This window comes from Lepisosteus oculatus, chromosome 23, assembly GCF_040954835.1.
Source record: "Lepisosteus oculatus isolate fLepOcu1 chromosome 23, fLepOcu1.hap2, whole genome shotgun sequence".
Classification (NCBI taxonomy): domain Eukaryota; kingdom Metazoa; phylum Chordata; class Actinopteri; order Semionotiformes; family Lepisosteidae; genus Lepisosteus; species Lepisosteus oculatus.
The window spans coordinates 5,649,922-5,664,347 of NC_090718.1; the positions used below are offsets into that span (position 1 = coordinate 5,649,922).

The 14,426-nt window shown below is 40.2% G+C and overlaps 1 protein-coding gene across 5 annotated transcripts in view; it reads left to right on the top strand.

Moving 5' to 3' along the window:
* Positions 1-14,426, top strand: part of nectin1b (nectin cell adhesion molecule 1b) — a 188,885-nt gene that overhangs the window by 166,273 nt on the left and 8,186 nt on the right. The window contains exon 10 of one of the 5 annotated variants that reach the window (XM_069182914.1): positions 5,501-5,610. The exons of 3 other annotated variants lie outside the window; for them this stretch is intronic. In XM_069182914.1, the coding sequence (XP_069039015.1) occupies positions 5,501-5,610 (110 nt within the window). Of the gene's footprint in view, positions 1-5,500; positions 5,685-14,426 lie in introns of all 5 variants that reach the window. One more of the 5 variants, XM_069182915.1, reaches the window with a different exon arrangement.

Genomic DNA, 14,426 nt, shown 5'->3' on the forward strand with positions numbered 1-14,426 from the left:
CTTACACCGTTGACTACATCACCACCTCTATCTCACCTCCATCTCATTTCAAAACTCGGTTGTGCATTTGTACTCACAATGCCCTCTGATCCTCCTGTCCTAGTGCCAACTTACTCTGTAATCCCAACGCAATCACGTGTCGTTACACAGCCCTTAACACATACTGATTGCACCGTCACCTGGCAAAACAAAATAAAAGTGTTACCAATGCCAACAAGTGCTTCAGTTTTGATCACATGAGCCTTAGAAATGCTTAATCAAACAGTAGTGTAATATGTAGTGTCTCTGATTTCCTGTTTAAATTGGGGTGTTATGTATATGAAGGCTTGTTAGATGATATACTGTATATGTATGCAGCATTTGTAAGCCACTGCTGTTGTGTTAAAAACGTGCAATCCATAGATCTGTTGATGAAAGTTTGCATTTGACAACTGAAAGTGCTCATCAACAGTGGTGGGGGTTAGTAAGAGGGTTAAAGAGGCAGCAGCATGAAGTTGTAGATACTGTAGGAAGATTGTGGGAACACTGCTCCTATATCATTGAGCAAAGCTCTTCCCTCAGACGGCTCCAGGAAAAATGCTGACTTGTATAAATGGGTTGCCAGTTCATCACTGGAAATGAGAATGTGTTCTCCACTGACAGACCTAGTGAAATAAGATAAATAAAGGAAAGTTCTCAGCTGAAGCTTATTGCTGCTAGTCCATCACCTCTGGCATCTCTGCAAGGACACCGTGTGACAAGATTCTCTCAAGTCTTTATCGAAGGTATTCGTTATTCATGTAAGGAACAGACTAGCTTTATTAGTGTTTATTTTCAATATTATTAAAACCACTGCTGCAGTTTCAGCTCTACTGCATGCTATGGTAGCAGTTTAAAACATGCTTAATTTTGCAGGTAAAACTAAAAGACACGTCCCATGTTTATTACAGAGCTCATAAACATAAGGAATTGAACATTAAGCACATTATACTGTCTGCACTACAGACATTCAGCTATGCAGTGAATGATTACATTTGAACCATGTGATTTATAAAAGCTTTTTTAAGTACTGTGTTCCCTGGCACCAGTCACTAACCACTTGGTCAGGGAATGAAATGTTGTATTAAAGAATTATCTCGTTTTATAATAATCTTTTGAAACCAAAATTACAAGGGCGTCCACTACTTCTCCACACTGATGTAGCAGCTAATTTCTCCGTCTTGACTGAGTTCGCTACCCTCTTCTGTAGCAAAGATCTGGTTAGATAGTAGAGTTCTAATACTGGGAGAAGCAAGCAATTCTGTGTTCTGTGTAATGCATGTACAGAACGAATACATTTACAGATAAACACATCTGTTGAAGAGCCAATAGTACTTACTAAAACCTTAGCACCTCTCACAGCACATACAGATGCACATATAAGCAAAACTGAAAAATGTTATTTTATGGAAATGATTGTGTGCCACAACTCTTTTCAGTGAGATTCACATTCAGGAATAGGACTGTCTTTTTATAATGTGAACCCTGTTTGAGAATTAACCTTAATGAATTACTGTAAGAGGTCAGAGGGAAAGGTTTCACAGCTATAGGATGACAAAATAGCCACCTAAAGTACGTTGAAATAGCAAGTCCACTTCTCTCGCCTGAATTTCTTTCAGGAGCTGCACGTGCGTTGCAACAAATAACCAGAGTGAAGCCTCTTTGCAGTAATTGCTTTGTTAAGATGTTGACTGGTTTTACTTCTGGATGATAATCCAACTGATTCGCTAGTTGTTTGACTTGCATTTCACAGTGCTAATTAGTGTGGAAGAAGACGCACAATGTGAGACACACACAACAGCAGCCTCCACAGCCACAAGCAGCAGGAGCATTGAAATATCAGTCGCATTGCCTCATCTCCTTAGTCCTGAGGCTATAGTAGACCTTTATACCTGGGATGTTCTTCTTCACTTCCTGCAAGTACAGTAAAACATGTTGACATTTTATTAGCTACGCAGTGGCAACTGGCTACTTATCTATCTAAGAAGACCAACCCTTCCAGGTTAGGGTGTGTGTTAAGACCAACTGGTCACAACGCATCATGGGTACAGATATCAATTAATCATTCCAATCACGCTGCTACAGGAGATGGAATTGTTTTTGTGAACCCTTTTATGTGCTGTATACACTATATAGTTAATGTTAGCAGTTACCCAGCTGTCTAAAAAGGAACACCTTTCAGATTATTGGTATGTCTTTAGGAGCTTACGCTCGAGTAACGAGAATGGCTGTTAATTAATTCTTGGCATTTTGCAGCACTGGGAGGGAGGGGGTGGTTCACATTAACTTTGAATCACACCGATGAACCTGATAAGGGCAAAATAAATGTCTGATGCCCGTGTTGAACTGACAGTAGCATACGGTGAATTCACTTTCTTATGGTACAGTAGGTGATAATGAAGTTCTGGTATTGCAGATAGAGCATTGTAATTCTCCAGTGAAACATTGGTTGATGCTGGAAATTTCTTTTCATTTCCCACTGCAAAAAATAACAAGAATGATATTTTATTCTCTGTGGCAAAGTTTAACATCTCCATTTATTTGAAACCGACAGAACTTCATACTGAAACATAAACAAGCAAAGATGAGAAAGAAAAGCTCTTGGGTGGTTCAGTCATCCAGGAAACTTCTCTGCTCCCATTTACATCACACATAACAACCGTCTGTAACTCCCATGGCTATTCAGAGGGTAGGAATGGTCTGTGAGGCCGGCAGTCAGTTTCAGCACTTTAGTGTTTTGTCATTTCTTGTCGGAATTTCTAGGCTTTAAAACTGAACAAACATCAGATCAGGTATCGAAGTCAGAGCATCACATTATCTAGACACCTTGAACACATCCCTTGAATCAATACAATCATTTTTGGTTTGAATGTATTACCTTTTAATAACAGTACTGGTTTTGGAAGCCAGAACTGACTGTCATTGGTCACCTCTGAATCTAGAACAGTTGCACAGACTATTTCAATTACTTTTCTGGATTGCGTGGATATGTTGCTCATCTCCATCGGTATCATGGCATTTCTTCGTGCTTCACTGTGCGGCATTCTGACATTCACCATGTCATTCCAGAAATGTTTCGCTTTTTTGCTTTCACTCATTTTTGCTTTGCACCCTGCCATTGAACTGCTATTTTGGCAGCCAAAAAAAAATCATTTCTTTTTCACCACCCACTCCTTCCAATAAATGAATGTCTTGTAGAGACTGCCAAGCTCATCAAAGGAGCTTGTCCATTTTTAAAAGTTGTCATTAAAGTGCAACTGGAATTGGTGCTCCTCAGCTCTGAGTGACTTGTTTGGAATGCGGCTTGAGACTAATTAAACAGATTCGTCAAGCCCCATGACCCAGTCTCTGGAGAGAACAGTCAGTGCCTGAAAGGAAGTTGTAGCTGTAATTAGCTATGAAGCTAAAATGACTTTGCCCGTTATTTTTTTCCCCACTGCTCCTATGAAGGAAAAGCCCACTGTTATTTGGGTGAAACCAAGTGCTAGTGATGAAAATGAGCCAAAACACACATATAGTTTTACAGAAGAGATAAAGATGGAGGGCAAATGCAGAAACCCCAATCATCTTCTCAAATCGATCATTCCCTAAATACCAGAAGTGTTTCTAAACTAGAGCCAGTGATTTTCTTTCAGAAATATGAACCTTTTCTACCACACCTACTGTATCACTGCTTTGTCTTTTTATTTTAAGCATGCAAGCTGGCAGAGAGAGATCAGTATCGATTCTTTACTCTGTTCAGCTTTCAGTAAGGCTCAGGCTGCAATAAAAACTAATGCTCTGAAAATGTGTTTGACATTGAGAGCTACTATCTCAATAGTGTAACTGACACACAAGACTCTAGTTCTTCTGTGGAGGAGAGGAGCTCCTGTACCTGATGCAGTGTCTGAGTAGTGAGGGAGAAAAACACTTGGCATATCAGTTTGGGTTCCCTTAGCTTCCTCTAGGACACTGCATAATGTGAACCTCGTGTCTTCTTCCTGAGGGGTTTGTACCGTCTCTTGTTTGCTGTCTAAAGTGGGTTTCTCAGGATCATTCAAACCCCGATCCCTTCATTCGTCCTCTGCCTTCTAATTGGAAAATGAGATCAAGCACACTGCTGGGCACACTGAGCAAATTCATTTGTTATCTTAAGATTTCAGGATTAATTACTAGACCTACAAATGCTATCTATTCAGAAAAATAAAATACACTGTACAAAACATGGGAAGATTGATTAGTATCTAATTAGTGATTCATTAATACTATCTAATTAAGATCTTCTATAAAGTAAATTATGTTAAAGTTCATTCAACAAATGTAGCAGAAACATATCTAAAATGATACTTTCTAAAATTGGATACAGTCTCTCCCCAGATTCAAAGCATAGGGTAGAATATTGTTAGTTTTAAAAGGAATTGGATGCATCTGTATTCCTGGAAATTAATAATCTTTGGTTCAAAAGAGTATGAAAGAAAATGTTCAATGTAGATATGTCGATATTATTTTTATTGGTCTAACTGGAGGAGTTCCAGATTGGAAGCTGATGAGTAGCTTTGGTTTTATCATCCTAAAATAAGATTTCAGTAGAAGCTAAGAATGTATTTTATTCAGTGACGCTTGTGTGTTTACTTTAGCTAAAGCTGTGCACAAAGCTGTGAACCCTAATGCAAATGGAAAATATGAGTGTTGCACTGTCTGTGCAGTATCTTTAGAATATATTGGAACAGGAGATGATGACACATTGGTCAGCATAGCTGCCTGGCAGTGCTGGGGCCCTGGGTTCAGTTCCTGGGGTGCTGTCTGAGTGGAGTTTACATGTTCTCCCCATGTGAGCTTGGGTTCCCTCCCAAAGACATGCTGACAGGTTAACTGACTTCTGGGAAAATTGGCCCTGGTGTTGGCGTGTGTGTGTCTGTGCCCAGATTGGCATCCTGTCCAGGATGTGTCCTGCCTTGCGCTCATTGCCTGCCGGGCCAGTACAGAGAAAACCTACAAGGCTTTACGGTTCCCAAATACTGTTCAGTAGCCCAGCAGTCAGTAAACACTACAAGATCGAGCCTCTTGAAGACATGCAGAGGCAATGGGATCTGGGAGGAAGGACACCAAATTCCTTTTTTTGTGGTTTCGACTATTCTTGCTTTTTTCCCTTTTGGGTATCTTATTCCTGTGTTGATCTTTGGTCTACTTCCATTTCCCATTGTTTATCTCCTTTTTTTCTTCTACAAATGTACATCCCTTCCATTTTACATTTATTCTGTTCTTCCACCTTAACAATTCTGTTTTCTGTTTCCATGTTCCCTTTGGCCTCTCCCTCCCCTTATCCTTCCCTTTCAGCCTTGCCTTTCTGTCTTCCTTGGTTTTCTCCACAGACGTGTCTTCTTCCAGCTTCTTTTCTTTGTCTCCCCACCTCATTCTCCGCCCTTCTGAGTCAGGTCTGTTTCTCCGTCTCATTCTTCCTCTCTCTCTCTCCACTCACACCTCTTGCCTCTCTTGTCTCCAGAGCTCTGGCCACAAGGACTATGATGTCCAGTATGCTGAGCTGGACACCTCTGCTTTGGCCTCTTCGCCCAGCCCACGAAGCTCCATTCACACTGGAGGGGACCTTGTCGAGTATGCAACCATCCAGCCTAACTTACGCTAGCGCATGCCATTATAGGCCTTTCCCCTCAAACTCTGGCCTCAAGGTACACAGACTGGTGCACTCCCTTCTCTCCTCCTGCCTCCTCCCGGTTTTATCACCCTCACTGTCTCACTGCACTGATATCTCTGTGTGTTTTCTGGTTGTGGACCTGATTTTTATTTTTATTTCTTGCATCCCTCCCTCCCTTGGGGAACCCTAAAGGCTTGGCTGCTCTCCATGTCAGCATTTGACATGCTGATTTGGGGGATCTAGGCTTTTAGACAGCGTGTGGAGCTGTGAATTATATACGCTTTTACTTCACTCATGCATGCACATGCTATAGCTTCTTTTAGTTGAAGTCAATACCTTAGTATAACTAAGAGAAAAAAAGCATTTGAAAGCAAAACTTCAAAGTAATTATATGTGTAAATGGAATTTCCAGAAAAGCTTGGAGGCTCTGTTCCGCTTTATTTTCTGTTTTTATGCTCCAGTACTGTTTCTGTAGCATGAATGAAATTATCAAAGGGGCTTTCCTATTTTTTAAAAGTCACCACCCACTGAAGAGAAAACAGTTTTTACAATTATTTTACAGAATTCCAACATGTAGTAACCTATTCAAGGTTACCTCCATCTACAGTATTTCTAATTAGATTCGTTGTGCTGGGCAGGGCCATGGTGACTGATTGATCTTTAACATCTCAATGAGATTTGAATCATTTGCACAAAAGCTTTAAACGTAATGTCCCTCCCCACCGCTTGCCTTGATCTGCTCAAGTAGTTGACCAGTTTGTATAATTCTGCTAGAACATTTGCTATTATTCTCACAACTACATCCACAGCTACTAGTTCAATTAAATCACATTCATTTTCCCCTTGTATTTATGCAAATAAGCCCTACCCGAGCAGGAGATTAAATCACCATGTGACCTCCTACAGAGTGTAGCCATGCCAGGCCCCTCCTCTCCCCTGGACCCCCATCCTCACCCGCTCCCCTCTCTCCTCGAGCTGTGCATGGCAATTCTGTGTTTGGCAAAGGATGTCAGTTTAGATTTTTATGAGAAATAGCTGAGTTATTGCTCTGTGGAGAGCTTAATTGTGTATTGATTCTTAGATAGTTGAGTGCATTCCTCGTGTGCAATTGCATGGCAGCCGTGTGCATGAATGTGTGTGTGAGCTGTGTGTGGCTTTCCTGCTGGACTGTAGGTGCAAAACCGCCAGTGGTGATCGAGGGCGATCTGCTGCAGATACCGACTCGTGCGTCTTTCTGTTATTTCAAAGAGTGGAGAGGTGTCCCAAAGGACTTTTAATGTGTTCAACAACTCTGAGCAATATTGCAGGAACACAGGAATTTTCCTACAGCTGCCAGAGTGCACACATTATACATCATTGGTAAAACAAATCTGAGCATCGTTTTCCCTGAACAGACAATCATTTCTATTTACTGTAGAACAAAAGGTGGATGTAAAAATATGATGTGAAATATCTGACTAAAAAAGGTTTGTTTTCTTGCTTTGATCAGCATCTGTGTTATATGTTTTGTAAAAACTGTACAATAACAAGTGCTAATAAGTCGAATGTTACACACTGCACATTTTTACGGCATGCTGCAACTGAAAAAGAGTCAGGCTTGGTGGAAAATATGCGGTCTTATATCTTGCTCCTCGTTAAAGTTTCCAAAACATATTGTTTTGATAATGAACAGTGAGTAACAAGGGTGTAATTAAATAGTTTCATACAGTTGTGAAGAAAAAAATGGGGAAATAACAGTCCACAGTAAACAGTTGATCCAACATTTTACCCAAAAGGAATATCTTGTCATGGTACAACTCTTTAAATAGTTCAGGCTCATTTGGCGTTAACGACTTGGTTAATGTTTTGGTTGGAACACAACATTGGTCTATAATTGGAAAATAATTGAGTTTGGCCAGAACCATGTTAGTGTTGGTCAGATTGCTTTCTTTGGTTCGGTTCCCTTGGTGCAAAAGCCTCAACAAAGGAAACAGCTTGCAAAAAGACTTGCTGTTGGTTTCAAGACAGGTACTGAGAGTCTAGTACTTAAAGAAATAAGGTTTATTTCTTGGTTAGAAAAAAAAAACCTTGATTTGAGTTGCACTGACAATCTCAAATGCACATGATGAGAGTCAGTCTGCAATGGGAGCTTTCAACAATTGTTCATGTGGGTTAAGCAATCTGGCTTTGAGCATTAAACCCGAGATATAGTAGCAGCATCAGTCTAAGACAAAACTGGGCATTTTTAAAACATACTTTTCCAGAGGGGAGTGAAATTCAGTGTATTTGCTGAGTTTTGTACCACTTAATTTCAGGTCAGATGTCTCGCTGTATCTGTATTGCAATATTGTGTGTTCGGCCATGCCCTCTGCAAGCTCTGCTCCCTACTACATTCACAGGAATGTAATAATAATAATAATAATAATAATAATAATAATAATAATAATAATAATAATAATTGCTTACATTTATATAGCGCTTTTCTGGACACTCCACTCAAAGCGCTTTACAGGTAATGGGGACTCCCCTCCACCACCACCAATGTGCAGCATCCACCTGGATGATGCGACGGCAGCCATAGTGCGCCAGAACGCTCACCACACATCAGCCATCAGTGGGGAGGAGAGCAGAGTGATGAAGCCTATTCATAGATGGGGATTATTAGGAGGCCATGATTGGTAAGGGCCAATGGGAAATTTGGCCAGGATGCCGGGGCTACACCCCTATGTAGGCTGGATCCATGGGCAGATGATGGCACAGTGGTTTGTATTGCTGCCTCAGAGTGAGTGCTGGGGCTCTGGGTTTAATTCTCTACCCAGAATTCTGGGTTTAACACTGCTTTGTGCTGTACTGTGAAGCATAGCACTACAGTCTGGTGTAACATGCTAAAGATGCTTTGAATTGTATTATACTGTGCTGGACTTGTGAACACAGTGGCACACTGGTTATCATTGGTGTCTGTGAAGACTGGAGCCCTGGGTTCAATTCCTGGGGTGCTGTCTACATGGAGTTTGCATGTTCTCCCCTATGATCATGTGTTTTACAGGAGAAGCTTTGTTAGACCAGGTTCAAGCCAGTTAGTTTAGATTCGCGAACTGTGACCAGTAACGATTGGGTCAGAAGGGGGTCTCCCACTAATTCAAACAGGAACCCCTGGAGACTGTGAGTCTGCAGTGTCATCATGGACCTGTGGCATGAAAATGAAAACTGACAGGAGGCTCTGACCACCACAGGCCTGGACAAAAACACACATTTGTCTCCCGTGTGTCCGAGGGCACTGATTTACAATGTGCAATTCTGAATTTAGGGATATAAAAAACAGGCAGCTTCAATTTAACCTTGTTTTTAATATGTATAGCATTGTAGGGGGGCATCTGGCAAAATGTAAATGTCACATTTAGGCAATTCAGATACAGTAATTCCGTTTTTTCATAAACACACTTTATATTGGATTGTGAAGAAACTAAAACTTTTAGAAACCAGGGCATCTAAACGTTCAGCTCATTGGAAGTAAACATTTTTTTGTCTGTACTGGCAAGACTTTTCATAATTATCACTTTGAATTAATGATGGGCTTAGAGTGGCTCATTAATTACTTTAATAATTGCTTAACTTTTGTTTGGCTTGTCAATAGCAAGTTGTAGGTGATAATTTTCTAAAGCTGTCAACATTGAAAGTAGTACTTTTTAAATTTACGCAATTATTACTCTTCTATAAATAGAAAAGTTATCTTTTGCTGTGATCTGTAAAAACAAGTGCCAGAGAAGTTTTGGGACACTGGAAAGTTTAAAATGTGCACTTCAAATTTGTACACTTTATAAAAGCGCATTCCTGAAATTATACTGTGTATACAGTATATGATGTTTTATGTTTGTACAGTATATGATGTTGTGGTGTGTATTAACTTCCTAAGATTTTTGTTTAGGTAATGTTTAAGGCATGAAATGGGATTCAATTACTTAATTTTACATTAAACGTCTTGAATTGCCATCGTCTGTATTTATGGCGAAAGTCAGCATTTGCTCAGTCAATGGTACTGTGTTATGAGGACCTGTACTGGGGGTGCTGTTAGGTTGCTGTTTCATTTGTGACTCCCAGATTTTCTGAGCAGTTGTCTGTCCTCTTGGCCTTTGACCCCTCTTCTTGTTTCAATGCTTCCTTGCCTGAGAGATTGTCAATCTGCGTGTGTGGAGAGCTGGCAACTGTATTAGCAAATAATGAAGGCATTTCTGTGCCCTGTATTTTTTTTGTTAATTGGTTCACATACAGTTGCTGTTGATACTGTAGGTCACTCCTTTCTGGACACATCATAATAGAGAACTGATTTCCTGTAAATCACATTTTACAACAGTGGCCTCATATTTCTTTTCTAAAGATTGAACAATGGCCAAGCAGACACCGTTATCCATGTTTACTGTACATGAACATGGATCTGGTTAATATCGACATAGAAAAAGCTTGTTCATCCTATTACAGGTTTAAATAACCTTATGGTCATGTATAAACGGAAATAAAACAAAATACATCTATGACCAGGATTGGAGTTCAAGTTTAATGGAGTAGACCAGAAACACTAAAGAAAGTGAAAGAAATGTTTTTAATGCTGTAGTAGTTACACTTTACAATACAGTTTTATTTTGACAATGCACTGAGTGGATCTGGCGATTATGCTTAAAGTTAGAAATATAATTTCCTATTTTAAAACATGTTCAGTATGTCTCTCCTTCAAATCATGCACCACATATATACAATGGATTCTGGAATACACTTTGAAAAATGTCAGTAGAAACAATCTGCCCGTAATACCAATTCTTAATTCTTAATTTTAAAAGTGTACAGGCTGTTATTTAGTTTTTATATTACTGTATTTTTTCTTTGCATTTAATAGAGAAACTATATTTGACCTTTACTGTGCAACATTTTCTTTATTTTTATAAGTTAACGTGGGAGGATAAAATATTAGTTTTTGACTGCATTTTGTTGTGAAAGGACGCTTTAGAGGAAACAATAGTATTCCTTGTCAAGCAAGGTCATTTCCTTAGTTAGATGAAAGACAACTAACATCGGTTTCTTCAAGTCTTGGCTAACATAAATGTTTATTGGATTACTATACAGCAGTTCTCCAGTCATTTGTTAGCCTCGGATCATCCCTGGATGACTGTGCACCTCACTAATCCTTCATCTTTCCATATGGATTCTCCTGTATCCTGTTCCTTTGAAAATCAGCTCCTGTCACAAGTGGCTTTTCATAGCCACCTTCCCCAAACAGGTTCAGATAGGGGGTACAGAACTGTTTTCTTGATTGAAGGGTATTCTATCAATGTGAAATGATAAAAAAATACATCGGCTTCATTTAGCAAAAAAATGAAATGACCAACTCCAAATAAGATGGCTTGTTCGCATGCGTTCATTCTTCAATACTGTAGAATGGATAGGGCTCTCAGAGCTCTGTTCTAAACACTTGGCAGTGGTAAGGTGGATATGCAAAGAAAAAGGAATTTTAATTCTGATTTTATCCAATGATAAAGTGATGTTGTGAGGCCTATAATCAGGGTGAAAATAAACGTGTTCTACTTCAGAAGAAATGGTTGTCACTCTTTCTCTGGTAATTGTTTTTCTCCAGTCGTTCTCTTTACCCTAGCTCGGAGTTCATATTAGTGCTGTTCTGATGCTCTCTCAAAAAAGAAGATTAACCACTTGCATATTGGTAGGTCAGTTCTCAGTGTGTGACAACAAATTTCAGAGCTTTAAATCCCTTTTTGTGTTTGTTTTTTTTTGTCTTCACCTATCGCTTTCAGCCACAGGAGTTCTTGTTGGGTAACTGGAATGTTTCTTGAGGTCTGTCACTTCTGAATGCAAAGGTCACGGCTGTTAGCTCACTGCCTTCAATTAAAAGGTAACCAGAGGCTGGTTTATCAGTGCCAGCTCTCTCATGTGCATCCTGATGTGTTATTTCTGGCAGTTTCACACGAATGCATTTCACACGACAAGATGTTAGAAGAGCAGGTTCCCACCTTTCTAGATAATTGTCCTGCAAAATACAAACTGCCCATTACTGCAATGAGGGAGTCCTCGGACCATCAGAGAGATGGAAAACGCCCATTCTAGCCCAGATTCCCTACAGGTAGGCTGCCATTTCCCACAGAACAACCCCATAGTTAGGGGTCTTGCAAAATGCTCCTCAGCTGGTGAGCGATTTCCATTTAGATTAGCCTCCAGCCTGCAACTCCATAGTCAGCCTCTCTCCCCTGGGTTTTGTTATGGTCTCAGAAAATGAATTATCGAAATAGCTGCCCACATTCTGCACCTGATAGATTTATTTTTTTCGAAAATAAATACATCTTTCCAATTTTGCAGTTACAGCACACCTTTGCTTTGATGTGCTCTGCTGGAGGACAGAAAAAATGCTGTAAGACGTCATCTGGTCCAGCTTTTTCTTCAGACATGGCTTGTTCTCACGTCTGCTCTGGGCTTATGAGCTGAACATCCCTTGTGCGTGGCACAGCGCTTCCATGGATCGCGCAACAGAAAAGTGGTCTAGAAACTGCTTCGTATGTAACATGTACAGTGGAACTGGCTGCTCCAGTTTCTGCTTCTCCTCGCCTTTGTTCAGACTCTTCTGGGTTCCACTGCTCCCAATTCTTCAATTAAGCTCAGCATTTTACCTCCACGCCATTCTATTTAAAACAGTCCAAATGGGGCAAAATAAGACAACGCACATTGTTCCCGTTAGCCCTGCTGTCAGTGTTACCCCCTTTTAAATTCCAATCAATGGAACAAAAGGCGAGTCCAGCAGCTCTGAAGGACCAAGGTTCCTCCTCCACTCACGCACTGTGAGCAGTTACAGGAGCCATGCTGTACATTTCCAGGAGGCAGGACAGGATCCAGTGATGTCTGGGTAGACAAGGCAGAGGCACACAACACTGTACTAAACTGACTTTAACCCTGGTGGGACCAGCCAACCAAACCCGTTTCAGGTCAAAATGAGAGATACAGTAGCATTTAACAGGAACACGGGAGGAAAGCAAGGAATACCTGTTAGACATCTGGACATTCCCAGAACATATGTAAATGTAAATTTTCATACACAAGGGATTAAAAACTGTTAGGGACTAGCTTCATTTGATTTCAACAAGTGAGGGAAATATACAGTAAATCAGCATCCTTATTAGGCCAAAGCAGGGTTAGGGCTTAGAACCATTGAGTGTTGCCTTCAGTTATACTTCTAGTTGCACTTTAAATGACAAAAATAAGGGTTTTTACCCATTAAAACAGATTTTACTAAAACTTTTGGTGTGTTTTGGGATATAATTTCTCATTGGTACAGTATACAATACAAGCAGCCATAAGTCTCCAAAAATAAAATTGCAGATATGAGCAAATTATCAATCGTCCTGAAGCTAACTCGGGCCCCAAAATCCAGCACTGAGCTTAAAAATGGTCTATGTATTGTGGGAATTCTAACCCTAACCCAGCTGGGGTTTCAACTGAGCATTTCTGCCATCTGACTCTGAAGCCCTTCTTTTGACATCAGATTTGAAATGTTCTTCAAGCCGAACAATATGTGTCTAAAGCAATCAATCTGTTCATAAATGCTCTTGTACATGTATCTTTTTCCATTAATTATCTTCCTTAGAAACATTGAATCGCGTGGCAAATGCTGTATAAAAGGTATTTACTGTTAATTAATCAATGAATGAAAAGGATTTTTGGAAGCTGAATTGATATTGTCCCAGGAATTTCTTCAACATATCAATAGTGACTGCAGAGGTTGGAAGGTGTACTTACAGTTTGATGATAGTTGGGGTCTTTGGTCCACCTTTCATTGTCTGCAGTGGTGCTGTGCCAAGGAACAATTAAGCTGATAACAGAAGCTGCAGTTGCAGAGATTAAAGGTACAGAGGCTGTTACCAAGCCTCAGAAATAGCTTAGCAGGTAGAAGGGCTTGCAGAGAATGCAGATTCAGCTCTCTGGCCAGACACTGCTGGTAAATGTTCGTGGAAAAATACAGAATTTCGGCAGTTATAGGAACTTAGAAGAAGATTGTTAAAGGTATGCAAATAACTGCCTTCTGACTCCTTCACAAATTAAGCATTATATGCAAGAGCAGAGTTCATCAAATCTGTGCAAGCAATTGCATCCTTCAAACAGGTGGGAAATTAGGAGTTTTTAAAAGTAATCCTCAAAAACCAGAGATTGCAAAACATACAGCACTCCTCTACAAAGATATAGCCCAGGGTCTTGTCTTTTCATGATTTTTTGGCTTTGTTCAGATTTATTGATTCAACACAGAAAAACATGGAATATATCTCCCATTCAGTCGTTTGAAGATCTGGGATAAACACAGGGCTCTTTCTCTCAGCCTGAGTGCATAGGTAGGCGTCTTGTGGTACAGTACGTTCCACTGCTGAAACTGACTGATGTCTTCAATTCGAGAACTGAGAAAGGCACTTGCTCTTTCCCATGGCAAGGTGGTTAATTATGGTTTATCAAAACATAAGTATCAAAGACGAATCTTGGAAGATGGTCCAGTAAACTGCTGTGTTTTTTTTTCTCCTATGTTCAGTCTTGAGCTTGACATATGTTTTGAAGATACTGTACAAAACCACCCACTGTAATTTGATATTGCACTTCAATATATATTTACTTTTCCAATTGGCGTTTTCTTACCTCCAGTGAGGTAGGATTCCACTCTGCCAGTGCCTGATAGGAGGGCTGTGTAATTTCTGCTTGACTGAAACCCGCTGCATCTTGACATTCCTGGCCATGAAGGAATATTGTCCCCTTTGCATTCATC